Genomic DNA, 26,788 nt, shown 5'->3' with positions numbered 1-26,788 from the left:
CTTTTCAGTGTCACCCAAAATCCAGCCACCATGCTTCCTACTTAGGCTCAAGGGACAAAAAGGATTCTATTTTTTTTTTTTATCTTTTAGATTTTTTAAAATTTTAGGTGTGGTGGTGCACACCTTTAGGTCTCAGCACTGGGGAGGCAGAGGCAGGCAGATCTCTGTGAGTTTGAGGCCAGCCTGGTCTACAGTGCAAGTTCTAGGACAGCCAGAGCTACACAGAGAAACCCTGCTTCAGAAAAAACATTAAAAATGAAAGATTTATTTCTTTTCTTATATCTATGTGTGTGCAGGTGCCTGCAGAGGAAAAGAGTGTCAGATGTCATAGAACTGAGTTGTAGACGGTGTGAGCTACCTGATACGGGTGCTAAGAACGAGACCATGGTTCCTGTCAAGAGCAGTGAGCACCTTAGCCAAGCCACCTCTCCAGCCCAGATTCTACTCTCTTCAAATAGGTAAGGAATCTCACTAGTTGAGCCTTTCAGGGTTTGGTTGTTATTGTTGTTGTATTTCGAGATACGGTCTTACTCTGTAGCCCATGCTGACATAGAACTCTGTGTAGTCTAGGCTGGCTCCCACCTCAGTCTCTTGAGGGCTAGGATTACAGCTGAGCTAACACAAATCAGCAATCAACATTTATCAATAACAAAAGTCACAGGAGGGAAAGCAACCTCCCCACTGCCTTGGTCGACATGCTTGATCCTCTGGCCCCTGGACATCAAGGTGCCCAAAGCTTCCCAGAGCTCTACCTGCTCTGCCCACACATGAGAAAATGACAATCTTCAGAGGTTTCTGGAATTAAAGTTGTAGGTGATGCTGGCATTTTGGGACTGACGCTGCCAGCAAGCACTGTGTGTGGTGTGGACACACACACGTAAGTCAGGGAGCCCCACCATCCTGATGCCATGACTCTCCTGCTATGACAATTCGCCCTCACACTAGGAACCAGAAGAAAAGCTCCCTCGAGTCGTCTCCATCAGCTAGTTTGTCCAAACAGAGAAAAGTAACATAACCATGCTACTGGTCCATGCATTCACTATTATACCTCTCAGCTCTAAGTGATCCAGCCTAAAACAGTTACAACCAAGTGAGGGCACACACCCACCCACCCCCACCCCCACACACCCAGACACCCATACCCATACCCACACCCACACCCACACCCACAATCCCATCACTTGGGGGGCAGGGGAAGGAAGACCTTCAGTCATGGGCAGCCTGAGACACAGTGAGATATTATCTCAAAATAGCAAACCAGAGCCGGAGAGATGGCTGAGGTCTTCTGGAGGACCTGGGTTCCATTTCTCAGCAGCAGGTCGGGGGGAACCCCACATCCCCCTCTGGCCTCTGTGGGCACTGATGCATATGGTGTACAGACATATAGGTAAACAAAACATCCATATGTACAAAACCAACCAATTAATTCATTTAAAAATTGTAAAAACTAAAATCGCAGATTATGGTTATCAGTTGAAAGCGGTTCACTAGCAGCCAGCAGCAGATGAGGCCACCGCCTCTCCCGCCACTCATCTCCAATGAAGGACTGGCCGGCACAGCCATCTACATGTAGGTTTGCACATGCCAATGTTCACAGCAATAAGGCTATCCAACAACGCCTTCCTCAGAACACGCCCCACTATCAATCAGCACCCACGGTCCCCACCGCTGCCCTCACCCAAGTGCCATCGCTTTCAAATTCACGTGCACTGTCTTGGGCTCAATGTCAGAAGTCTGTCTCAAGTGTGTGCTTATGTGCTGCTGCCTGTGTTTAAAATGAGGCCCTGAAGAGCTGGCTGAAGATGCACACTGGGCAATCTTTCCATCTGCTAGGCCTTGCTCAAGCTGAATGGCAGAGAACTCCTAGGGTCAGTAGGGATCTTCTCAGCTACATCGAGGAGAAGGGACACTTGATGGCAAACCATTTGTAGGAGAGGCCTATTCAGAGACATTCTGGAAGCCTGGGTCTCTCCCACCTCTTTGTGTGCCAGGAGTCAGTAAATCCAAAGCCCACCACCCAGTGTGGAGGGTCTCATATTTAGTCAGACATGGAGCCTCCTGAGCCACTGGACTCCATCAGGGACCTGACCCAGCTGGGGCCACCCACTAGGCTACTTCACTGCTTTCTTCTTTCCAGTGGGCTCCCATTGTCGCCACCTCTCCTCTCCTCTCTGAATTCATGGCTATCATTTTATCAACTTATTTTCATTTTAGGGACACACACAGCTTGAGCCGTCTCTCAGGCACAAGCCTGAGATTTAAGGCCTCCAGCATTAGGTTGAGTGGGTCCTGGACGAGTACATGCTGTCACCTGCGAATCAGAGGAGGCAAGGTTTCCCTGTTCCACATAATATCCATGACCTTCAAGGCAGAGTAGTGTCCTGCCAAACGAAGGTTCAGCAACCAAAGCTACGGACTGGGCCTGGGTTTGGAGTTTTCGTTATTTGATCCATCCAGAGGCAAGACAGTGGGTAGGGCGCAGGCGAACATGCTTACACAGAGCTGGCAATGGGCTGTTTGGCAGGCGTGCCCGGCGGCAGGCCCACAGTGACTTACCTTCACCTCCTTCTCAATATAGTCGCTCAGCAGTCTGTCTGGCTCGACTCGCTCAGGCAAGGCCAGCACCACAGTGTGTAGAGGGCGCCTCTCTGTCACCTTCTCATGGGCTTTCTTATCTCTACTCTTTTCACCTTTTAGGAATACTCGTTTAAACGGCGACACAATTCCAGGCTGCAGGCAGAAATGGCAATGATTGGAGGTCGTTATTCACACATTTGTGTTGTGCCTACCACTAACAAACACAGTGGCCAACACTGTTAGCGCAGTCACCATGAGAACGGGAGACTGTCCACACCAGCCTATGAGAAAGGACCAGCATGAGGCTGCAGCATGGCTCTACAGCCAGCTCATATGCCGAGGTAGGGTAGGTGTCCAAGCGGACTCTGCCCAGAGGACAGACAAGCCTGTCAGTGGCTCCTGTCACACTCAGAAGGCAACTCTCGCTGTCATGAAGCTATGTGGGGAACAGTTCCCCCGAAGACAGTCACACAGCAGAGCTCCAACTCCTGGCAGCTCTATGAGGCCATGTCGTCTCAGCTCTGAGGGTGCAAGTGGGACAGGGTTGCCACCCACAAAGGCATCTGTTTGAGTGATCGAGGTCAAATGAACTCTAAGGAGCCTAGGCCCTAACAGAGCCCTGGGTTCTCATGCAGTTCCTTCCCTCTGGTAGGGCTCCCAGCTGGCCACCGACACTCACAGCCTCACACACACCCTGCTGGATGTGAGGTTAGCACCAAGGCTTTGAAGACTCAACCTGGAATCAAAATGAACTTGTGGGCTAGGGAGAGGGGAATCAAACCTCGTGCCTCCCAAAGAACAGTAACAGAAGCTATCCCTCGCTCTGCAGAAAGATGGCGCTGCCGGTCACTCTTCATCACTCGAGAAACCAAGTCACTTAATTCACAGAGACCAAAGCCATGAGCAACGGAACGCCCTGACTGTTTCTCTCTGCAGTAGGCAGCTGGGAGAGCTGTCCACACTTCTGCCGCTCTCCCACTATGCTCCTAGCACCCAGGCAGAGCAGCTGGGAAACCACAGCAGACTCAGCTCTGACCTCCCTTATGCCCCAAACTAGTAACAGACAAAAAACATACAGAATAAATTATCGGGCAGGACTCACGCCGCCAAGGCTCCCAGGAGAGGCTACATGTGGGCTGCTCCCTAGCCTCGATCAAATAAGCCTCACCCAGCCTCAGAATGTCACCCTGCCCCTTAGCATCACATCCTTGGCCTGTTTATTCCATTGATCTGCTGAGATGGACACAGCTCCGGGAGGCCCATTCAACAAATCAAACAGCAGCATGAGTCTTGGTGTTAGTGCTGTACACGCAGCCATCATGCCTGCTGCTCTCCCACAGGCTTCCCTCCAGTTTGGGGCCTCAGGCTTAGGGTGAACTCGGAACCCTCAGGCTCAACTCCTCTCGTGTGGTCTGAGCTATCCTGCTTCCTTCCCATACAAGACAGTTAGCCGAGCTACCTTCTGTAAAATGAGCTATGATCCCTGTAAGTCCTCATGAACAGTCCATCCGACAGCTACAGAAAGCTGAGCCAACACATTATATAAAGTAGTTTTACTCACGACAATCCATTTCCTCTCCAACTGCTGTCATTACAGTCCGGCACCAAAGCCTCACTGTCTTCCACTACCATAACCACAGACTCTCTGATAATGACCCACGACCCCCCACCTGCCTCTGCATCCATGCACGCAAGGCAGGAAAAGACTGACCCACAGCCCTGTAAATATTACAATATTCCACTCACGGGAGCTGATTCACCCGTCAGCAGCCTCTGTGACCTGGAATAGTTTGTCATTGACCCTGCAGTCCTGCCTTGTACACACACACACACACACACACACACACACACACACACACACACACACACACACGTAAAGGGCAGCTTCTGGTGCTTCCTGCTGGTGTGAAAAAGAATGAAATAAGACAACAGGAACTGGGCTGGAGAGATGGCTCAGTGGTTAAGAGCACTGACTGCTCTTCCAGAGGTCCTGAGTTCAATTCCCAACAACCACATGGTGGCTCACAACCATCTGTAATGGGATCTGATGCCCTCTTCTGGTGTGTCCGAAGACATCTATGTAAAATAAATAAATAATTCTTAAAAAAAAAAAAAAAAGATGACAGGAACTACAACAGCCATAGCGGAGTGGTAAGCACAGGCCCTTGGGCTACTTCTCTGAGATGTCTCGAAGGCTAGCCTCACACCCACTGTGTAGCTGAGGACTTGGAACGGCAGTCCTGTCTCCTGATCCCGAGGGCTAGTGCTAGGATTGTAGGCCTGTGCCACATGTTTTTGTTTTGTTTTTCTGCAGTGCTTAGGACCCAGGACTTTGCACACGCTGGTCAGGTATTCCTCTACTGTTACATCCCCAGCCCCTCCACTGTTTAATTTAGATTTTCATAACAGTTCATACTTGCGAAAGATTAACGACTGCCATCTACCACTGCCCAGGCCTAGACTACAAAATTCAGGAGAACAAGATCTGTAGAAGGTGACAACCAGCAGAAAGGCAGGAGGCACTTCCAGAGGGCTAAGAGGACCAAACTGCCAGGTCCCCACTTGGAGATGAGTGAGGACAGGCTGTCTGTCTGTCCTTGAGGACCTTCCAGGCGCATTCTCTGTGAGCTCCCACAACGTTTCCTTCAGCCCCAGGATGAGTTTAGACAGGCAATGGACGGATGGGGCAGGGGCAGGATGATCTCAGAGTGGGGTTCATATGGGACAACGATGAGAAGTGGTCACTTGAGACTTATCAGACAACCTGACAGTAAACTGCGGGCTAGAAATGGCCCCAAATTTAGCGACATATCTGAGCCACGCAAACCCCAGTGAAGACAGCTGTGAGTTGGTCGCCGTGGGACCTTCAGATAGCGCTCAGATTATGCTAGGTGTGTTATGTTTGATCCCTTTATTTTCCCTGAGTTCTTAGATGTCCTCATGCATGGGCCATGAACACGATGCCCCGGAAGCTGCATCTCTACAGCCACAGTCCGTCACTCTGGACAGAAGAGTGTCTATCCACACCCCCACCCCCACAGCCCCATAGAGCTCTTCCCTCAGTAACAGTTCCTGGCAGAAGACAGTGACTGAGGCTGGCTCCTATAGGCAGGCGGCTCAGCTCTGTCTGTCTGCCCTTCCAGTTGTCTGTCAGTCCAACTCATTATTAATTTACATATGGAAGCAACAGGAAACCAACTGAAACCAGAGGTTTGCCAAAATCAACCTCTAACCAAGCTCTCCCCCCACAGACCACAGCCATGTGGACAGTTTCCATAACATACAGTTCGGTGTTGGGAAGGACCCTGGGGTGGCTTGTAATCCCATCCCAAAAGACAGACGGACCTCTGTGATGAGGTGACACGGGCTACAACTCTACAGAGAAACCAGGCCAGCCCCTGATGCCCCTACAGATGTCTCTCACTGTATGGGAGTTGATTCTCCCCAGCCCCACACAGGCCAGCAAGTGCCCTGTCACAGCTATATCCCTAGTCTGGCCTTTGCAGCTTATGTGGCCTCTAATGTGTAGCCTGTACAGACTACAATACGTAAGGAATCCCAGTGCAGAACCTTTATCTTGTGTGCCCACCAGACTGATAATCCAGGAAGGCGTGGGTGGACCAGTCAGTCCCTGCCCTCACGAGGGCTATAGTGAAGCAGAGAAATCAGGACAAGAACAAAGTAAGAGAAAGTAAACCCGTGGCAAAAAAACAGGCAAGAGCCAGCAGTTCAGCAGCTTTTGGTGGCCTACCATAACGTCACACCACCTGGGTTTTGTGGCAGCAAGAACAGGAGAGCTGACCAGAATCGATGTCACCTTGGTCCACTCACAGACTAGCCAGAAAAAGCACAATCCCCAAATCCCGGGCCTCAGTCATGAGGAGCCTCAGGCATGGGCCTTCAAGTCTAACTAAGCTCGGATAGTGAACTGAAACAATCCCTCCTTACCCATGGCCTGACTTCCTGCATCTCAGTTACCCAGTCTACTGTGATTGCTGAGTACTAAGTGGAGAACTCCCGAGAGCAACAGTTCGTAAGTTTAAATATATTTACGACAGGACAACATGACAGCCCTACGTAATAATATACGGTACTCATCTCTTTACTGTACTGGAACTCTAGCACAGACATGGAGGTACCAGGAAGAGTCTATATAGATACTGGGCTTAGTAGCCCCTCAGTTTCAAGCACCCTCTAGTGGGCCTTCGATGCACCTGTGTGTCTGTGGAAGGAGATGTGTCTGGCCCACAACTGAACCTTGGAGAGAACAAGCATTATGTGTCCCACCCCCTGTCCCCGATGCCTCAAATTACCTGAATTGGTTCCTACAATGTACAACACTGAAACACAGCCCATAACAAGACATGACTGATTCTCTGGACAGGGCTGACCAACCCATTAGTGTTGCCTCAGCTCTCAGCTAATAGGACAAACAGCTAGGACATCAGGACTGGAGGACAGCATTCAGACATTGCAGAAACAAACCTGGACAAGGAATGTGATCCTGAGGCAGGAAGACTGCAAGATCCCGGTCAGTCTGGGTCTCAGATAAAACACCAAGTGCTGAGGACACACGGGTGGGGAGAGCGGGGAGAGCGGGTGGGGAGAGCATCTGCTTAGCATTCCAGAGCCAAGGAAAAAGGTGGAGGCTATGTCTCAGATCTTCAGCTGCTTTTTGTTTGGTTATTTGTTTATGAGTCTGTTTTCGGTTGGTTTCTCTTTGAGACAGGGTTTATTCTATAGCTCAGGCTGGCTTAGGGCAGAATTCACGGCCACTTTTCCTGCTGCAGACTTCTGAATGCCATGATTATAGGAGAGCGCTGCCACACTAGCTCTTACCATGCAAACGTAAAGGAGATTACGGCTAAAAGCAAAGGCACTAGATGTGGCGGCACACGTCTGTAAGGGAGGCAGGGGAGGGAGGACCTGAGTTCGAGACCAGCCTGGTCTGAGGTCCAGGTCAGCCAGGGGTACACAGAGATCCTGTCTCAATGAACGAATCAATCAGTCCATTAAGAAAACAGACAATATCTGGATGGGCAGAGTCAGATTTCAGTAACTGAGCAGGTCTTTAATTTGCTGTGATGTCCCATAGATAAATACACCAAGAACAAAAGGCAGATCTAGCAACTGCTGTTCTTCATTCTGTAGCACGCTACTGAGTGTGCATGGGTTGGACCCCAGAGGAGCAGCAGGGCAAGTGAAATCCCAACAAAGGCGAGTAGTTCCAGAACAAGTCTTCCTGAAGAAACGGAGTCCTCAGGTGGAAGGGGCAAGCCAGGACACAGGGACGCAACTACTGGACACACAGTGAGAATTTTGCTAGAGTCTCTCTGAACAGCCTCTCAGATTCTGTCAATATTTTTCCATTCTTTGCCATCTTATGCCCAAAACAGTCCTTCAAATTGAAAATGGGAGTGGGCATGTAGCCTGGTAGCACAAAAAAAAAAAAAAAAAAAATCACCTCACTAGCAAACACGAAGTCCTTATTTAATCTTTAGTGTCACAGAAAGAAGAAAGATGTGTGCATGTTATGTGTGGGAGGTGGGGGGGCAAGGAATCTAGAAACAAGAACAGAAAAATTATCCAGACAACTATGGTGGTACACCCCATGGTATTGGCCCTTGGAAGCAGGAGGATCTTGAGCTTGATGCTGGCCAGCCTGGGGTACACAAGGAGATCCTATCTCAAAAAGACACAAGGGTTGGGGATTTAGCTCAGTGGTAGGGCGCTTGCCTAGCAAGCGCAAGGCCCTGGGTTCGGTCCCCAGCTCCAGAAAAAAAAAAAAAAAAAAAAAAGACACAAATCTCTGAAACTGACTCACTGGTCTTTTCATGTAGTGGCTGTCCTCCACATGCACTATGGTACAGACACAGACAGACAGACAGACAGACAGACAGACAGACAGACACACACACACACACACACACACACACGAAATGTTAGTATTTGTCTGTCTGTCTGTCTGTCTGTCTGTCTGTCTGTCTCTCTGTCAGCTCCGGCAGTGAGCCTGAGTGTAGCAATGGGACCTCCAGGAAGAAAGAAAATCAGTCATCCCCAGACGGAGCTGAAGAAGAACTTGATTAAGCGCGGGGTCCTAAGCAGGGATCCAGAAGGAAGCGCCAGGTGGTCAGGGCTGTGACACAGAAGGGCTGACTCCGAGGCACCACCTCAAGAAGCAACGTCCAGTGCACGTACCAACATCACTCTATCTGAGGAGCCGCGCAGAAAATTCCTGCAGCAGATCCGACTTGCCCAGAAAGAAAAAGCAGCCATGAAGTGGAAGCCCTCTCCAAGTCAACCAGGACTAGTCAGCCACGGGCCAAAAAACAAGAGAAAATAAAAGCTCCCCAGGACGTAGCTATGGAAGGTCTGGGAGACAGGACCTAAAGTTCCTACCTCTTCTACCAGAAGATTCTCAACAGCACCCAGAAGGATTTGGAGGACACTGGAAAAATATTACCATGTTTCATTCTCCCAGACTCCTCTTCTATAATGGACCATTGACCTCCCCTGGAGGTACATATTGGGAAGGAGGAAGACACAGAGAAACAAGTGACTCCTTCTGTAATAAAAGCTTTAACGAAAGAAAAAAAAGGCCAGTACCTCTAGACTCCTGGGAAGCAAGCTCTTTCTTTGAGGACTAGTAAGTAAATGCAGCCACATATGCTAACTGTGTTCTCCTCGCAAGGCCCCAGGCTTAGCACATTATTCTGGATAGTGCTAGCAGTCCTGAGACAGAAGACGCAAACCAAGGTACCGAAGCCCTCACGGTTCGGCATGCGAGTGTCATGTACTCTTCACCACCAGCTACTTGGTAGGTTTCACCTCATCCTAAGACTACTCCAAAGCTCAACGCGAAAGGCCTGAGCATGCCTGTACCAGCCGCACAGGACAGGACAGCTAAAGACCGGGAAGGCGAAGGGACTGCCTCCCCTCCCGCAGTCTAACAGGAAGGCAGACAGCAACTGCACTGAGACAGCCAGAGCGGGCCAGGGACGGACAAGGACTGTAAGGGGAAGAGGCCAGAGGTCAGTGGAGGGTCTGAAAGGAGATCTGTGGATGGCCCTGCACTGCTCTGTCCGGTGGGGCAGCAGGAGCCAGTCCCTACCGATTCCACCTATCGTCCCTCACAGTCGCGTCCTGCCCAGGTAGCATTTTACACCAGCTCTAACAGAGAGCATTCCTAGCTGGAGCCAGGGGTGGGGGTGGGGTGACTCCTTTAATCCCAGCACTCAGGAAGCAGTGGCAGAGGATCTCTGAGTCCCAAGTCAGTCAGGGCTACAGAGCAAAACCTTGTCTCAAAAAAGCCAAAAGCAAAGCAAACCAAACAAAAAGGAGCCCCTCCTGCTGACCCCACAGCATCACACACAGCCTCACGCACAGCAACCAGCTCCCGGCACTCCCTGCAACGCCTGTGACACATTCACTTTTTTGGGGACGTAGCTCAGTTACCTAAGTTTCAGTCCCCAACTCCTCATAAAAGTCAGTGGAGATGAAGGCAGGAAGATCAGAAGTCAAGATCATCCGTAACTAATGCCAGACTGGGATATTAGAGATGCTGGGGGAGGGAAGAGAAAGGACCTGGGCATGTGGACCAAGACATGGGCACAACATCCCCTGTGTACATCCTACCTCAGAACTCCCAGGTTCTGGAGTAATGCAATCAAATGGGATCTCCGCCTACTCTCGATAAGCCCCCAGCAGTCTTTTTTTTTTTTTTTTTTTTAATTTTTCTTTTTTTTTCCGGAGCTGGGGACCGAACCCAGGGCCTTGCCCTAGGCAAGCGCTCTACTACTGAGCTAAATCCCCAACCCCACCCCCAGGAGTCTTAACCCCACAGAGGCTGTGCTGGGGGCAGGCCAGGGTCCCTACTGGCAGCCCAGTCCTGTTATTCATTCATGGACTATTGTGCACTCGAGGGATGAGGCTCCCCAGAGTTCCCTCAATTTCTCAACTCTACCTTCCGCCAACTTTCAACTGTACCCTTAGAACTCAAGAGACTACAAGTCCGCAGGAAGTCCTTTCCCTGAAAGACACAAAACCCCAAGGCCTCTCATTCCTTCAGGTAAATGAGTGCCTCAGTCTGACCTCAGCTGGACAGGACAGCACCCACATGCAGGCCCCAATCTTGGTCACCACCCTCCTCCAGCACACTGTGAAGGAGACACCCAGCATCTCCGAGCAGGGCTCAGGGTTCCAGTGAAAGCACATCCCGGAAGCAGCTTGAATGTTGGTTCCTACAAGAATATTCCTTCTCACACTGAGTCTGAACCTACCTCGTTCTCCATGGGAGAGTTCCAGGGGCACTAAAGTTGGAAAAGTTTCTTTGGAGGAATCCTGGGTCCTCCCCTTCTGCAGACAGCCGCCGTGCCTTTTCTAGTCCCTTCTGAGATAGTTGAAAAAGATGATCAGATGCTAAGCCCTCCCTCTAAAAAACATGAGCATACAGGAAGGCCAGAAACCACAGCTTCCTTCTGCAGGGCTTACTGAAGTTGTTTACAGTTTTAAGAACGCTTAAAGAGCAATAGCGTCCAGAAGCTGTTGGCCCCTTCCAAGAAGGCAGGCTGCGAGAGACACAAAGGAAACTAGCAATCCTCTCCGCTGCTCAGAGCACATCCCAGAGGCAGCACAGGCCCCCGTGGCATTTCTATCCAACCCTGCAGCGTTGCAATCCATTGCTCAGGGGTGTTTCTTTGGACGTCTGACCATAGGCATGAGACAGGGCTACCATCAGGGAGGGCCGGAGGCCCCCAGGCCCCCAGGCCCCCAGACCCCCAGATCCCGGTGGCAGGAGGACAAGGACAAGCCTGCTCCACATCCTGTTTCAGCACTTGGTTCCAACAGCAAGGCCTTTCTAGGTGCACTTCCTGGTCCATTTCCGGTGTGCCTAGGGCCAGGAGACCTGAATTTAAGTCACCGACTTGCAACAAAACAGTGTGTTCATAAGCAAGTTGTTGTTTTAATTCTCACAGTTACACTTCCTCATCTGGGAAAGGAGAAGTTAAATTTATTATTGATTAAAGATCCTTACAGTTGAAAGTTCCAGAACGGCTTGCAACAGGAATGGCTATTTAACTGGTTAACTAGTATGACTATCTATACCCACAGACCAATTAGCAAATGTAACAAAATGCAGATATTCCTGGCCCTATGGTGAATTAAGCGCCTAGTAAATCCATCATAAATTAAGTAAAAAACCTACCTAAGCTCCCCGTGAAGCTGCATCTGCCTTAAAGGTGCTCAGACCGCCTACATCAGCCCATCAAACACCTAATCCAGCAGTAGGTATTTTTGTAATCTATTGAAATTCTGTATTCTGAAAGTGAAAACTGTGTGGGTGCCTTCTGTGTCATCATAAAGCTGAAAATCCATTAGGTGAAACCATTCTATAAGGAAGCCATTAGCCATTTTATGAATTCCACGCTGAACTGAATCAAAAGGCTAACATGTCCTGTCCAACTTAGTCTGTAAAAAGGGCAATTTCATAGTTTTGCTTCACTGACCTACAACAAATAAATCTAATCTTTCCTGGTTCCAAAAAGCTGCTACCGTAGACCAATTCTGTATTTCAAAAACTCAGAAAGTGCAGAATAGTGGGAGAGCATCCCACACACTCATGACTCAACACCTGACACCAACTGGCCTGTCACGACCTATAGACCTATAAACCAGAGCGGTCACAGCCTCAGGCTCCTTTCTAAATGCTTTACAGAGTGGAACCAGGTAACCCTGACCGTGAAGGAGGCGGGGAAGACCAAGTGAGGCACAGGAGGCCACATTGCTTTTGTAATTCCAGGCCCACCCCAATGTGACTTTAAAGGTAATTTACACTAATCCACCAATCAACAGGATCCTCCCTCCACAAACACAGGGGATCCGAGGGAAAGAGAAGGCTACAGAGCAAACAGGGAGAGACACTCAGGGAAAGCTGTTTAAGGACAGCTACAAAAAGAGAACAAGTATGCTGTCTTAGAGGTTACAAAAAGCTCATCAGGGTAATAACACAGACATAGCTAAACCAAAATGAATGGCATGGAGTTGGGCAGACTGGGATTGGCCAACATCTGCTTGTTGCTTGTAGCCCAAAAATACAAATAAATATTTGTTCTATTTTCTGATGCTGGAGATTGAAGCCCCGGGGCCTTGTGTATCCTAAATATGCATTCCACCCCTGGTTGCAGGCCCCAATCTTGGTCACCACCCTCCTCCAGCACACTGTGAAGGAGACACCCAGCATCTCCGAGCAGGGCTCAGGGTTCCAGTGAAAGCACATCCCGGAAGCAGCTTGAATGTCGGCTCCAACAAGAATATTCCTTCTCACACTGAGTCTGAACCTACCTCGTTCTCCATGGGAGAGTTCCAGGGGCACTAGAGTTGCACCACCTGCACTTTTACAAATAAACATTTGTGCCAGGAATGATGGCACACACTTGTAATCTCAGCACCTGAGAGGTGGGTCAGCGGAGAGAGAGCTAAGGGCCAGCTTTGGCTGCATGGACCAAAGCCAGCAAAGTGTTAGGTCACCAAAAGAATTCCATTCTCAGTAACAGAATTCTATTAGAAAAAGCTGCTCCAGGCTGGAGAGATGGCTCCACCATTAAAGGCTAGTCTCACAACCAAAAATACAAGAAAAATGTGTTCTAAACCAAGCATAATGATACACACTTTTAATTCCAGCATTGGGCAGAGAGATTTCTGTGAGTTTAAGACCAGCCAGCCTGGTTTATGCAGCAAATTCCAGGCCAGCTAAAGATACCTGACACACCCTGCCTCAAAAAATGCAAAACAACAAACAAACAAACAAAAAACCAAAAACCTGTTCACTTGGCACAGGCCTTTAATCCTAGCACATGGGAAGCAAAGGCAGGTGGATCTGTAAGTTCAAGGCCAGCCTGCCCCACAGCAGTGAGTTCTAGGACAGCCAGAACTGACTAGAGAAATCCCGTCTCTGGAGGAAGAAGGGAGGGAGGAAGGAAACACTGCTCACTCCATGATTATAGAATTTTGAACTTTTCAGTATAAGCTTTGCAAAAATTCTTCTCTTTTATTGCTTAAGTATTACGTAATGGCCTGAAATCTAATAAAATACTTTCTACCTTGTCCTTACAGAAGGTTGTTCTGTTGATTTTATTTTATAAATACACGTGTTTGCCTGCGTGTGTGCCTGTGCACCAAGGCTATGTCTGCTGCCTAATGTTACGGATGGTTGTGAGTTGTGAGCTGCTAGGGATCGAACCTGGGTCCTCTGGAAGCCAGTGCTCTTAACCACCAAGCCATCTGTCTTCAGCCCCTTCAGGAAGTGTGCTGTGCCGACTGGTCCTATGGAGAGGGAGGTTGGACATGAAATCCCACTCCGACACAGCAGGGGAGTTATTAGCAGTTCATAGCTGCCCCTGATAGGTCAGTCATACTCCAGTGGAAGGCTGCACACCCATGAATATATGGGCAGCACAAACTGGACTTTGTAGATAGGAGATTAAAAAAAGACACAAATGTGGGGAATAGGGAAGGAGGTAGGGAAGGAGGTAGGGCATGAGAGGAGTTAGGAGGGGTGAATCGGACAAAATTCTCAAAGAAATTATTTTTAAAAAACAGCTACTAAAAAAAAAAGGGGGAGGGGGCTGGAGAGATGGCTCAGCGGTTAAGAGCACCCGACTGCTCTTCCAGAGGTCCTGAGTTCAATTCCCAAATTCCCAGCAACCACATGGTGGCTCACAACCATCTGTAAAGAGATCTGATGCCCTCTTCTGGTATATCTGAAGACAGATACAGTGTACTTATATATAATAAATGAATAAATAAATCTTTAAAAAAAAAAAAAACCCAGCTACTAACATGAGGAAGGCTGAGGGCATAGCTCTGAGCTAGAATGCTTACCACGCATGTACTACAAAGAAAAATATGCGTACTGGTTTTTGCTGTCATAGCTGCTCACACCTACAATCGGGAGGCTAAAGTACGTAGATAGTCATGACTTCAAGGACAGCCTGGACCACTAAGTTCCAGAAGTACGGGCTACAGAGTGAAACATTGTCTAAAATAAAAGAGAAAAAAGAAAGAAACTCTTCTGAATGAGCTCTGAAGCCTGCTCCATGCCTGGTACTGAAAATCCGCCCAAAGCCCAGGAGACTCGAGGGGAATCTACTACTGCTGCTTTGGCAAAGGAGAGATGGCTCAGCGGTTAAGAGCACTGACTGCTCTTCCAGAGGTCCTGAGTTCAATTCCCAAATTCCCAGCAACCACATGGTGGCTCACAACCATCTGTAAAGAGATCCGATGCCCTCTTCTGGTGTGTCTGAAGACAGCTACAGTGTACTTATATATAATAAATAAATACAAAATCTTTAAAAAAAAAAAACATTTGTTTTTAAATTGTCAACCCAGCACACTGGAGGCAGAAGAATTTTGCCAGGCCAGCCTGTTCTACATAGCAAGTTCCAGGCCATTTCAGACTACATAGTGAGATCTTGACTCTAAATAAATAAGAAACAACAGAACGGAAGAAGGAAAGGGGAGAGGCTGGAAAGCTGGGTCGGCAGCTGAAGTACTAACTGCTCTTCTATAACTCCAGTTCAGGGAACCTAAAACCCTACACAGACATGCATGGAGGCAAAGCACCAATGCACATAAAACAAAAAATACTTTAAAAAAAGATATTATTGCAAGGGCTAGGCACATAACTCAAAACTCCGTGGTAAAACACTTGTCTAACGTGTGAGTGAGGTCCTAAGTTCAATTCCCAGGACAAAAAAAGAGAAAGAAAGAAAAGAAAGAACATTTAAGAGGCAGAGACAAGCAGATCTTTGAGTTCGAGGCCAGCCTGGTCTACAAAACTAGTTCCAGGACAGCCAAACAACCAAGGCTACACAGCAGAGAAACCTTGTCTTGAAAAAGCAAAAAAAAAAAAAAAAAAGGAAAGAAAGAAAATTGTTAGCAAATGTCTGGTTAATAGCATGGATGCTCACACATTCTGGGGTAAAGTAGCATCTGTAAAAATCCTTTGAAACAGGGCTGGAGAGATGGCTCAGTGGTTAACACTGGCTTCTTCCAGAGTTCCATTCCCAGCAACCACATGGTGGCTCACAACCATCTGTAATGGGATCTGATGCCCTCTCTGGTGCATCTGAGGATAGCAGCAGTGTACTCATACATAAAATAAATTAAAAAAAAAAACTTTAAGATCTTTTTAAAAACTCCTTTGAAATGCATCAGAACAGAGGGTGACTGGCAGGATCAGCTAACTGGACAGGGTATAAAGGACGAAGTCGTCAGTGGTAGATCGAGACAATGGGTATGAACCTAACGGGTCTAGCCTAACCTGCTGCTCCAGTACCTGGAAGGTGGAATCAGGAAGATCATGCAGGGACACCCTCCCTAAACAGAGTTGGAGACCAGCCTCCGCTATGGAAGACCCTGTGGTTGCCCATCCCACCCCAGCCCACAAAAAACAAACACAGGAAACACAAACAAGGAAACACAACCAAGCAAACACAACCAAGCCAGGTGTGGTATCACATGGCTTCAATCCCAGTGATTGGGAGACAAAGGCAGCCTGGTCTACAGTGACTTCTAAGACTACTGGGAGAAACTGTCTCGACAAACAAAAACAAAGATCAGAGTCAAGTGCAGTCCATATTTGGGAGGTAGATACAGGAAGCTCAGGGTTCAAGGGCAGCCTCAACCCCACAGTGGATCTGAGACTTGCCTAGGCTATGAGAGACTGTAACACAAAGACAGAGAATGGAGCTGGAAAGACTGGTTCAGCTCCCAGCACCCACACGGTGGCTCACACTACCTCTAAGGACTAGAGGCACCAGGCTCACATGTGGTACAGATAGGGGAGGTACACACACGAGAACCTGAGTTCTAATTCTCACAGAAATCAGGTGCAGTAGTACACACCTGTAATCTCAGACACCTGAGAATAAAAATCATAATTCATAATGCAATGCTAGGGAGCTGGAGACGGCTTAGCAGTTAGAGCACGGGCTGCTCTTGCACAGTATGTGGGTTCAACTGCCAACACCCACACACTGAAGCTCACAAATTTCTGTAACTCCAGACGCCCTCTTCTGGCCTCCACAGGCACTGCATGCACATGGTGTGCACACACATTCAGGTGACATTCATACATATAAAATAAAAATAAATGTTTAAAAATAAAATGCTGCTGTGGCAGCTGGGTTAAACCAGCTGGTCAATGTGGCGCGCACCTTTAATCCAGCACTCAGGAGGCAGAAGCAGGTGAAGTTCTTGAGTTTGAGGCCAGTTTGGTCTATAGAGTGAGTTCCAGGACAGCCAGTGCTACACAGAGAAACCCCTTCTCAGAAAACAAACAAAAAAAACGAACAAACAAAGAAAACAAAGAGAAGAGACAGAAGAAAGATCGGAAGCCCAGCCCTGTGGGTTTCAGGATAAACATGACACTGTGAGGCGTCTCAAGACAGGAGCTGCTTGGGCTGACAACAGGTGCCCAGCCCCCAGGAGAGAGGGAGGGGGTTACTGAACAGCAGACACACAACAGCCACGTTATCAGACATGATACTCGCATGTGACAGAATGTGAGCCTGCCAATCTGGGCCGTCTCCTTTCTCTTTATTTTATGTGATTTGCTAGCATGCCTGTGTGTACCACATTCTTGCCTGGTGCCCGAGAAGGCTACGAAGCAGATGTCACATAGGGTTACAAATGCTTCTACCATATTTATTCTGGGTATCAAACCTGGGTTCTCTGGAAGAGTAGCTAGCCAGGGTTTTCTTTACCATTGTGCCATACCCAGTTCCTCCTCCTCTTTGAAACGGAGTCTCACTATGTAACTCTGACTGGCCTAGAACCAGGCTGGCCTCCAACCTCCAGAGATACACCTGTCTATGCCTCCCATGGGTTGGGATTAAAGGTGTGCCCCACCATACCAGCCCCTAGGTTTCCTTAACAATGCACTCCTCAGAAATCAATAAAGGAGACAGAATCCTCTAAGTCACAGAAGATGCAGGGCTCCTGTAACAGTGCACCACATAAAGTAGGCTAAAAACTGTCAGGAAGGGGTTGGGGATTTGGCTCAGTGGTAGAGCGCTTGCCTAGAAAGCGCAAGGTCCTGGGTTCGGTCCCCAGCCCCGAAAAAAAGAAAAAAAAAAAAACTGTCAGGAAAACTGCCATGGAATTCTAAACTATGGGATGGATACAAACACTTTTTTACCCCTCAAAGCTACAAGTAACCATGCACATGAAATGTACTTTACACGCAGTGACAGCACACACGGAGTCCTGTACCATAAGAACAGTGACACGCAGCTTAGGCTGACCACTCTGCTCACTTGCAGAGTTCAGCCAGCCTCTCCACCTCCCCGGGTGACACAATGCGCCACCTTAAGCCCCAAACAAAAGCCAGATTCCAACTTCCTTCTGTGCTTATTAAAGAGGATTACTTTCATTGTACACACTTAATGCCTCTAGTCAAATGCCTAATTCTTCACACAATCCAAACAAAAAACTGTTACCAATCAGGTACACTTGAGAGGAAAAAGTGTCACATATTTGGCACCAGCACAGAGGTAAGGAAAAAAATTTCCCATTTGTACTGGAAAAAGAAAAGATCTGGCTTGGGGGTGTGGCTCAGTGATAGAGCCCCTGCCTAACGTTCTTGAAGCCCTGGGTTTTTCAACCCTCAGTACCAGAAACCCAAAACCCCAAACATCCACTGTCTGCCTCACCGGACAATCCAAACGCAAACGCTTTCATCTCTCGTAGTCACCTGAGGAACTGCTCTTGAAGCCAAGCACTTGCCATTAATCCCAGCACCAGGAGACAGAGTCAGGAATATTTCTGAGTTCAAGGCCAGCCTAGTTTACATAGCTAGTACCAGGCCAGCCTGGGCCACACAGATCCTATTGTTTCTCTCAGACTAAGGGGTAAGTGGAGTAGCAGCAAGCATACTGAGGGATCCAGGCTCACAATGGCACACCCCTTTAATGCAGTACTCAGGAGGCAGAAGCAGGTAGAGTTCTTGAGTTTTCCGACAGTTTGGTCTATAGAGTGAGTTCCAGGACAGCCAGGGCTACACAGAGAAACCCCTTCTCAGAAAACAAACAAACAAATGAACAAGCAAACAAAGAAAAGAGGGCAGGAGAGATGGCTCAGCGGTTAAGAGCACTGACTGCTCTTCCAGAGGTCCTGAGTTCAAATCCCAGTAACCACATGGTGGCTCACAGCCATCTGTACTGGGATCTGGCGCCCTCTTTGGGTATGAATGAAGACAGCTACAGTGAACTGCAGCCACGTCTGATGGTTTATGCCTGCAATCCTAGCATTCAGGAGGTGGAGGATGGAGCAGAGCCACAAGTTCAAGAGCCGTCTGCGCTGCATACACAGTGAACTCTGGGGCAGCTAGGGACAAGGTAAAACGCTATCTCGAGTTCCCTCAGATAGAGTGAGATGCAATCCATGGTCCTTACAAAATACAGTAAGAGCTCGTCCAGAGTGACGTGTAGATCAGTCCCTCAGAAACCTCCCTAGGAGCACAGTCCTCCACCTCCGACTGCCCCTTACAGTCAGCCTCAAGATTCCCTGCTAAGGTACTGAGGAGCTGGCTCAATGGGCAAAATGCCTGCTGCACAAGGACAGACCCTGGGCACTAACGTAACAACCAGGCATGGACGCACGCACGCGCACACTTGCTCGCTGGCCAGACGACCTTAACTGAGACAGAGTTCCAGGCTCACTGAGACCTTGTGAGGGTGAAGAGCAGTAGAGGAAGACAATGTTTAATCTCTGCCTCCACGAGTACAAGTACACCTGAGTAAATATGCACAGGAACACAAACTCTCTCTCTCTCTCTCTCTCTCTCTCTCTCTCTCTCTCTCTCTCTCTCTCTCTCTCCTTTTCCTTCCCCTCCTCATATACACATGGAAAAAGAAGAAAAAGAAGAAAAACACTTAAAGAAGAAAAATCTTCCTAAACTGGGGGTGGTACATTCTTTAATCCCAGTATCCGGAGGAAGAGGCAGAGGATTTCCGAGCTTGAGGACAACCTGGTCTACAGAGAAACCCTGTCTCTAAAAGTAGTAAAAGTAAGTAAATAGATCTTCCTAGGGCCACAGAGACATATCGTAAACTCATTGTGAAAACCCAGATGTTCATTCAGTGGGACACTACTTGCCTAATATGCTTAAGGCCCTAGGTTCAATACCCTCCATTGCCAAAGATAAATATAGTTAATTTTTTAAAAAATGGCTTACTTGATCTGCTGAAGCTTATTCTCTCCCAGCTCTGGGAGCTGAAAACTCAAGATTAAGGTGTAGGCAGGGCTACTTTTCCTGGGCTTCTATGCACATAATTGGATATCATCTTCTTCCCCAATCCCACACGTTGTCCCTATCTCTTCTCATAATAGAGCATCTCAAATCAGATCACAGTGAGCCTCAGGTACGCCATTTAAGCTTAAGCATCTCTTGCCAGTGCATGCCTCTAACTTCAGCACTCTGGGAGGCTAAGATAGAATTTCCATAGCTTCAAGGCCAGCCTGGGCTACAAAGTATGCTTAGGACAGCCTAAGCTAGAGATCCGGTCTCAAAAACAATCAACAAGAAACATTTGGCACCTTTACAGAGCTCCCCTCCATACACAGTCACCTCACAAGATCGTGGGGGTTGAGCTACAACATATGAACTTGGGGGATATAGGGACAATTCAGCCCACTCAGGTACAAGCGGGAATGAGAATAAAGTAACAAAAAGGGCTGCCTACACATCACTCTTGTTTGAAGTCAGGCATGGGGGTTGCATTTCTACTTGAAGTTTTCATAATGGAAAGGTTTTCCTGATCATTTGTATCAAAACTTCTCTGCCCTGTCCTTGGCTCCGCTTCCTAGGTGGAAGCTGCTGGCTGTGTGCTTGGCACTGGTGTGCTGACCGACACTCGTCTAATGGGGAAATAAGCAGATTACTAGCACACCTCTAACAGCTTCAGTGTGCAGACCAACATTAGTCTCCTGCAGCCCAAGACAGCCTCGGCAGAGTTAAGGGTGCTTCTGACCTTCAGCAGTAGCCCCAGATCCCCACCTAGAACTTGGTGCTATCTTCTCGTCTTTCCTAATGCAGCACCTCTCATTCTCGGATTTGACATCTAAGGGGCCAACTTCCTAAAGCTTAAGTCCTTAGCCCTCCCTCTCTATGCTAAGCATGGCATGGGCACTTGAGTAAATACAGAAGACTCGATACTGACAGCAGCGAGGCACATGTCAGGCACGGCTATCATCCCAGCACTTGGGAAGCAAAGGCCAGCAGATTTGAGTTTGAGGACAGCCTGGTCTACAGAGTTTCAGGATAGCCAAGGCTACAAAGAGAAACCCTGTCACGAAAAAGCAAAAGTAAGAACAAAAAGCCAGGAGTGTTAGCCTTTAACCCCAGAAATGGGAGACGGAGGCAGAGGCTGGCAGGATCTTTTGGAGTTTAAAGCCAGCCTTATCTACATAGCAAGTTCCAGGCCAGCCAGGGAGAAATGGTCAGACTCTGTCTCAAGAAAACAGAATTATCTATCTGTATGGGGTGTGTGTATATATTCTGAGTGTTGCCACCTTTATGTGGGTACCCACGGAGGCCAGATGAAGGCACCAAACTCCCTGGATCTGAAGTTACAAACACTTTCAAGTCACCCAGAGTATTAGGAAGTGAGCGCCTACCCTGCAGGTTAGTCTTTGACCTCTGTATGCCAACTAGTGGGCACGCAACCAAGTACGGCGGCCGGAGAGTCAGCTCCTCCTGCAGAGAAGCAGGGTTCCATCCCAACACCGACCCTGCAGCTCACAGCTTTCTAATTCCAGGGCTCCTAATGCCCACTCTGACCTCCGTGACCACCTGTACACACATAGTGCTCAAACATACATTTAGGCAAAACATTCATTCACATAAGAAATCTAAAAAATGGCTGGAGAGGTGGCTCAGAGGTTAAGAGCACAGAGTGCTCTTCCAGAGATCCTGAGTTCAATTCCCAGCAACCACATGGTGGCTCACACCCATCTGTAATGGGATCTGATGCCCTCTTCTGGTGTGTCTGAAGACCAGGACAGTGTACGCATATAAATGAAATAAATCTTTTTTAAAAAAAGAAATCTAGGGGTTGGGGATTTAGCTCAGTGGTAGAGCGCTTAACTAGCAAGCGCAAAGCCCTGGATTCGGTCCTCAGCTCCGAAAAAAAAGAAAAAAAGAAATCTAAAAAAATTAAAAATAATAATTTAAAGAGCATTTAGTAGCCAGGTGTGTTGGTACATGCTTGTGATCGCAACACCTAGGAAGAAAACTGCCACAAACGTAAAGTTTGAGGACAGCCAAGTCTACACAGCAAGACCCTGCCTTAAAGAAGACCAAGGGGAGCTAGAGATGGAGCTCAGTTGGTAGAGTGCTCGCCTGACACAGAGCTTACGGCACTGATCCCCAGTGCTTCACAAACAGGGTGAGGAGTTCCAAACCCATCTGGGACGAGAAACCCTGTGCTCGCACACATGCACGCACGCACACATGTGGGGTAGGTTAGAGGGTCAGGGATATAGTGTAATTAGCAAAGCAATTTTGCCTAGCTTGAACAGAGCCCTGGGCTCAATCCAGCAACCCTCAAATCCAGACAAGGTGGTCCATGCCTGCAATGCCAGTACCCCGGAGGCAGAGGCAGGAGGATCAGTAGTTGAACAGTTCAATCATTCAAAATGAGTTCCAGACCAGCCTGGCTGTTAGGTGCCTGTCCTTAAGAAAGCAGAATGTAGTTTAAACTGATAGAACGACTGATTGCCTATCACACACACACACACACACACACACACACACACACACACACACACACACACACACACACGAAGCCCTGGATTTAGTCTCCATGTGCACACCTGTAATCCCATTCCTCAGAAGTGGAAGCAGGAAGATCAGGGTTAAAGGTCATCCATCCTTGACTATACAGTGGGTTCCAGACCAGTCTGGGCTATCTGAGACCCTGTCTCAGAAAAGGAGGGCAGGGGAGAGGGTGACATTACATCATATATAATATAGTATAATGCTGTAATATACAGCATCCGAGATTACTCTGTACATAAGAGCCTTATTCAGGGCTGGAGAGATGGCTCAGGAGATAAAATCACTTACTGTTTATTCTTGAAGAGGATTCTAGTTTAACTCCCAACACCCTATCTTGTGGCTCATAGCTGCTTCTAAGTCCAGCGCCAGGGGAGCCATTGCCTCTGGCCTTCACAGGCAGCCACATGCGTGTGAGCAAACCCAGACATGTACATACACAAAATCAAAAGGGGCTGGACCGATGGCTCAGCGATTAAGAACACAAGCTGCTGGCAGACTTGAGGTACCAGGGTGGGGGGATACCCAGGGGGAACCCCATACTCAGAAGAGAAGGAGGAGGAAGGATGGAGGAACTCTGTGAGGGGAGACTGGAAGGGGAGACAGCATTTAGGATGTCAATAAATCAGTTAATTAAAAACAAAAACAAAAAGAATACTGGCTGTTCTTCCAGAGGACCTGGCTTTAATTCCCAGCGCTTACGCGGCAGCTCACAACTGTCTGTAGCTCCAGTTCCAGGGAATCCGGCCCTCTCACACAGATACTCATACGGGCAAAGCACCAATGTACACAAAATAAAAATCATTGAAAATTTTCAATTCAAAGTAAACTTCTAATATAAAAACAAGAGCTTCGTTCGCTTCAGTCTGAAAGGCAGCAGCCACTCTATAGACATCAAGTGGTCACCAGTTTCTCTGAGGCGCTCATCCCTCTGGCCTGGCCTGGGACTGACCCAGCTCTACAACAGCTCTCAAGCTCTCTAGCTTTTCCTGCTTCTCCTTGACTGCGGGTGCACAAACACAATGGGTGCCACAGACTGTCTGATGGAGATATAACCTCCACACTTCTGTTGCTATAGTAGCTTCAAGAATGGCGGGGCACTGCTTCCATGAAATCTACTTGGTCCTCGGGATCACTAGCAGTTCACTGACCTTCTAGAGTAAAACCACTGCTTGACAGGACATCAAGTATCTGAGACCTGGAGAAGGCCTGCCGGTCCCGTTTTAAGACAGGTTCTTATAGATTCCAAGTTGGCCATGACCTTGAACTTTCGAGCCTCTGACCTCCCCCTCCCAAGTGCCAGGATTACAATATACCATCATGCCTCTGGGCCATCCAAAGCAAAGGGGATCCAAACCAGGGCCTCATTCCTGGCAGGCAAGCACTGTATCAAACAAGTTATATCTTCAGCACCCATTCATACTGTCATAGGTTCAAGTTTACATCTTTTAGGAAGAGCTGGGTGGTTTAAATATCCAAATTGTAATAAGATTTATTAAGTTTGAATTGTAGCCAGGCTGTTGTGGTACATATCTTTAGTCCCAGCAGAGACAGGTGGATCTCTTAGGTTTAAGGGCAGCTTGATCTACAGAAACAGTTCCAGGACAGCCAGGTCTACACAGGGAATCTCTGTCTTCCGGTGGGAGATGGGATGAATTCATTAAATGTTTGTAACGAGTGCCTCTTGTTAACTGACTATTATGAAAAACACTTAAATTCCTAAGCTGGAAGGAGATACTACATATTAAACAGCACGTTGGGGCTGGAGAGATGGCTCAGCGGTTAAGAGCACTGACTGCTCTTCCAGAAATCCTGAGTTCAATTCCCAGCAACCACATGGTGGCTCACAACCATCTGAAATGGGATCTGATGCCCTCTTCTGGCGTGTCTGAAAACAGCAACAGTGTGCTCATATATAATAAATTAATCTTTAAAAAAACCAAAAAACAAAAACAGCATGTTAAGGAGTCAGGTGTAGTGACACAGCTTTTAACCCAATACTGAAGAGGCAGGATCTCAGTGAGTTCAAGGCCAGCCTGAGCCAGATATCTAGATATAGAGTTGCAGGACAGCCAGGGCAACATAACAAAGAAACCCTATCTCAAAGACAAACAAACAAACACGTGAAGAAGGTTCTGCCAGCTCCTGATCAGAAGATACCTGGTAAACTATGTTAAGTCATGGCCTACATAGAAATTCAGGTCCCAAAGGCTGTCTCACATGCTTACAGGGAACAAACTAAAGCAGGTGGCAGACTGCCTACAACTGCTAGCACAGATCCCGACACAACCCATTATCTCCTTTAATAGAGACAATGAAATTAATCATTGCCTTAGTCTGTACTTCTGTTTTTTTCACAGCATGTAACTGTTAAGTTCTTCTCGCTACTGATTTGAAAGCTCAGGGGAAAGTCTTAATGCACCGCTCTGCTCCTCTGCTTTCTATCTGAACTTGTATGATATACAAATCAACAAAAAACAGCCAGGCAATTTGTCCCAAACAAGAATGTGGGCCAGGTGTCTTACAGAGCACTAAGAGTGTGCTGCAAATACAATGACTAGTCTCCAGGGATGTAGGCTACTAGCATTGCAAAGACCGGCTGGCACAGTTCAGCCTCATCCACACTTGGGCCAGGTCCTTCCTAAACAGCACTCCTCTTTTCTAGCTAAATCCTTTTACAATGCTCAAACCCCCCTTTTCTATACTTGTAACCATCTCCGGAGGTAACAAGTTGATAGGACATCCAAACAGCCAAGTGCAAGTTTCTGTCTTAAAACAAAAGAAAAGTGGGGGCAGCGCCGCCGCTGGCCTGGACTCCCTGAAGGCCACCTGGCCACACTCTATTTCAAGTAAGACTTTCTGAAAAATGGGACACTTCCTAAAGCAAGGTGAGGAGTGGTGTGGCCAATTAAAGGCTACAAGGAGGCCGGGTGGTTAACTGAGCCAGGACATCAAAGTCTGTGTTAAACTTGTCCACAAGGTGCACACATTTATCAAAATGAAAATGACAGGCAAACATTAAGATTGCAAAGCATTTATTTGAAAGGGATACATTTTATCAAACCCCAGTTTTCGCTTTAAAAACAGTTAAAGCAGTTTATCCCCACATGGTCTTCCCAGGATCCTTAAAATGTTCTTTATCAACTACTCAAGCCTGTAATTAAAGCCACATTTTTTAAACTACAGAAACGAAGGAGCCTCTTGAACCATGTCCTAAATCTTACTGCCAAACATAACGTCACTAAAATCGCTCAGTGGTATTAAATACGAGCGACAGTCGACGAGCGAACCCGCCGAGAAGCTAAGTCCATCTTTGCTTTTACTGGACATCCAAAAACAAAGCCAAGTGGGCAGTAAAAGCCTCGCCGGTCGCGGCACAGCCCAGTGGTCCAAGTTCCAGCCCAGGCCACCTTCTGGCCCCTCGCTGGGCCCACTTCCTTTGTGGCCCCAGCCCGTCGCGCGGGGAAGGCGGGCCCCCTGACAGGCCGTCTGGAGCAGGCCGGGGGCGAGCAGCAAAAGGGACCCCCCTACCGGAAAGGCGCGGCACTTCCTCCGGGAGCCGCAGGCCCACCTGACCACTGTCCCTGCCCGCTCCGCCGCCCGCCCACCCCGAGGGACCCCCACCCCACGCCCCGGCCCGGCGGGAGGACGCGCCGGTGAGCGCTCACCTTCTTGCCCTTCTTGCCCTCCTCCTCCATGTCGCCGCGTGCGGCCCCCGCGGCCCGCCCCGGGAGCCCCACCGCCAGCGGCCGCTACATGCTCGCTCTGGGCCCGCCACCCCCGCGCTCACCGCGCCGCCGGCCCGCCCGCAGTCTCCGCCCCGGCCGCGCCCCACCCGCACTTCCGGACCTAGGGAGCCAGCCCACCGCAGAGACCCCGCCCCCTCATGCCCCGCCCACAGCCTCCGCGCTCCCGCACTTCCGCCCAGAGAAAACCGCTGGGCCCAAGGAGGGCGCTTCCTTACAGGGCAAAGGCTCTCCCGAATGCCCCTGAGGAGATCCCGGTTCATTCCGGACCCCTCCACGCCTCCTCAGGGCCTATGGAGTACGTCTGCCTACCCTCCAGTCCTTCCCATCCCCTCTGGAAAGACGCCCCAATACCCCCCAGCTCGCCCGAACCCTTCAGGGCCGCGCGGGAGTGGATCCAACTTTTCAATTCTGCCGCCATCTTTAGGGAGGCCGATTTCCCAGCCTGCCTCGCGATCTGGGAGGCGGGCCTCAAGCCCCTGGGAAGGGACAGAGCCAGTCTCCAACCCAGGTTCTGGGCGCCCTGCCACTTGGCATTTCTTGCTTTTTACTCTGAGCCACAAGGAAACCCTTTTTTCTAGTAACTTTCTGTTCTGGCTGGGCGTGGCAGCGCACTTCTATGTAATCC

At 48.7% G+C, this 26,788-nt stretch overlaps 1 protein-coding gene and 1 pseudogene across 5 annotated transcripts in view; one reads left to right on the top strand and one right to left on the bottom strand.

Annotated features, from left to right (window-relative positions):
* Window positions 1–26,181, bottom strand: part of Ccm2 (CCM2 scaffold protein) — a 45,595-nt gene extending 19,414 nt beyond the window's left edge. The window contains exons 1-3 of one of the 5 annotated variants that reach the window (XM_087583514.1): window positions 10,857–10,968; window positions 7,063–8,007; window positions 2,557–2,730 (exon numbers count right to left, since the gene is read on the bottom strand). In XM_087583514.1, coding sequence (XP_087439640.1) covers window positions 2,557–2,730; window positions 7,063–7,200 — 312 coding nt within the window. In that variant the 5' untranslated portion in view covers window positions 7,201–8,007; window positions 10,857–10,968. Of the gene's footprint in view, window positions 1–2,556; window positions 2,731–7,062; window positions 8,008–10,856; window positions 10,969–26,082 lie in introns of those variants that run through there. The other 4 variants (NM_001126275.1, XM_087583515.1, XM_087583516.1 and 1 more) reach the window with 4 other exon arrangements.
* On the top strand, window positions 8,600–8,967 carry C1h11orf98-ps3 (similar to human chromosome 11 open reading frame 98, pseudogene 3; annotated as a pseudogene).
* Window positions 26,182–26,788: the final 607 nt, after the last annotated feature.

This window comes from Rattus norvegicus, chromosome 14 (assembly GCF_021556685.1).
Source record: "Rattus norvegicus strain SHRSP/BbbUtx chromosome 14, alternate assembly SHRSP_T2T, whole genome shotgun sequence".
NCBI classification, from domain to species: Eukaryota; Metazoa; Chordata; class Mammalia; order Rodentia; family Muridae; genus Rattus; species Rattus norvegicus.
This window is presented reverse-complemented; position numbering and strand designations above follow the sequence as displayed.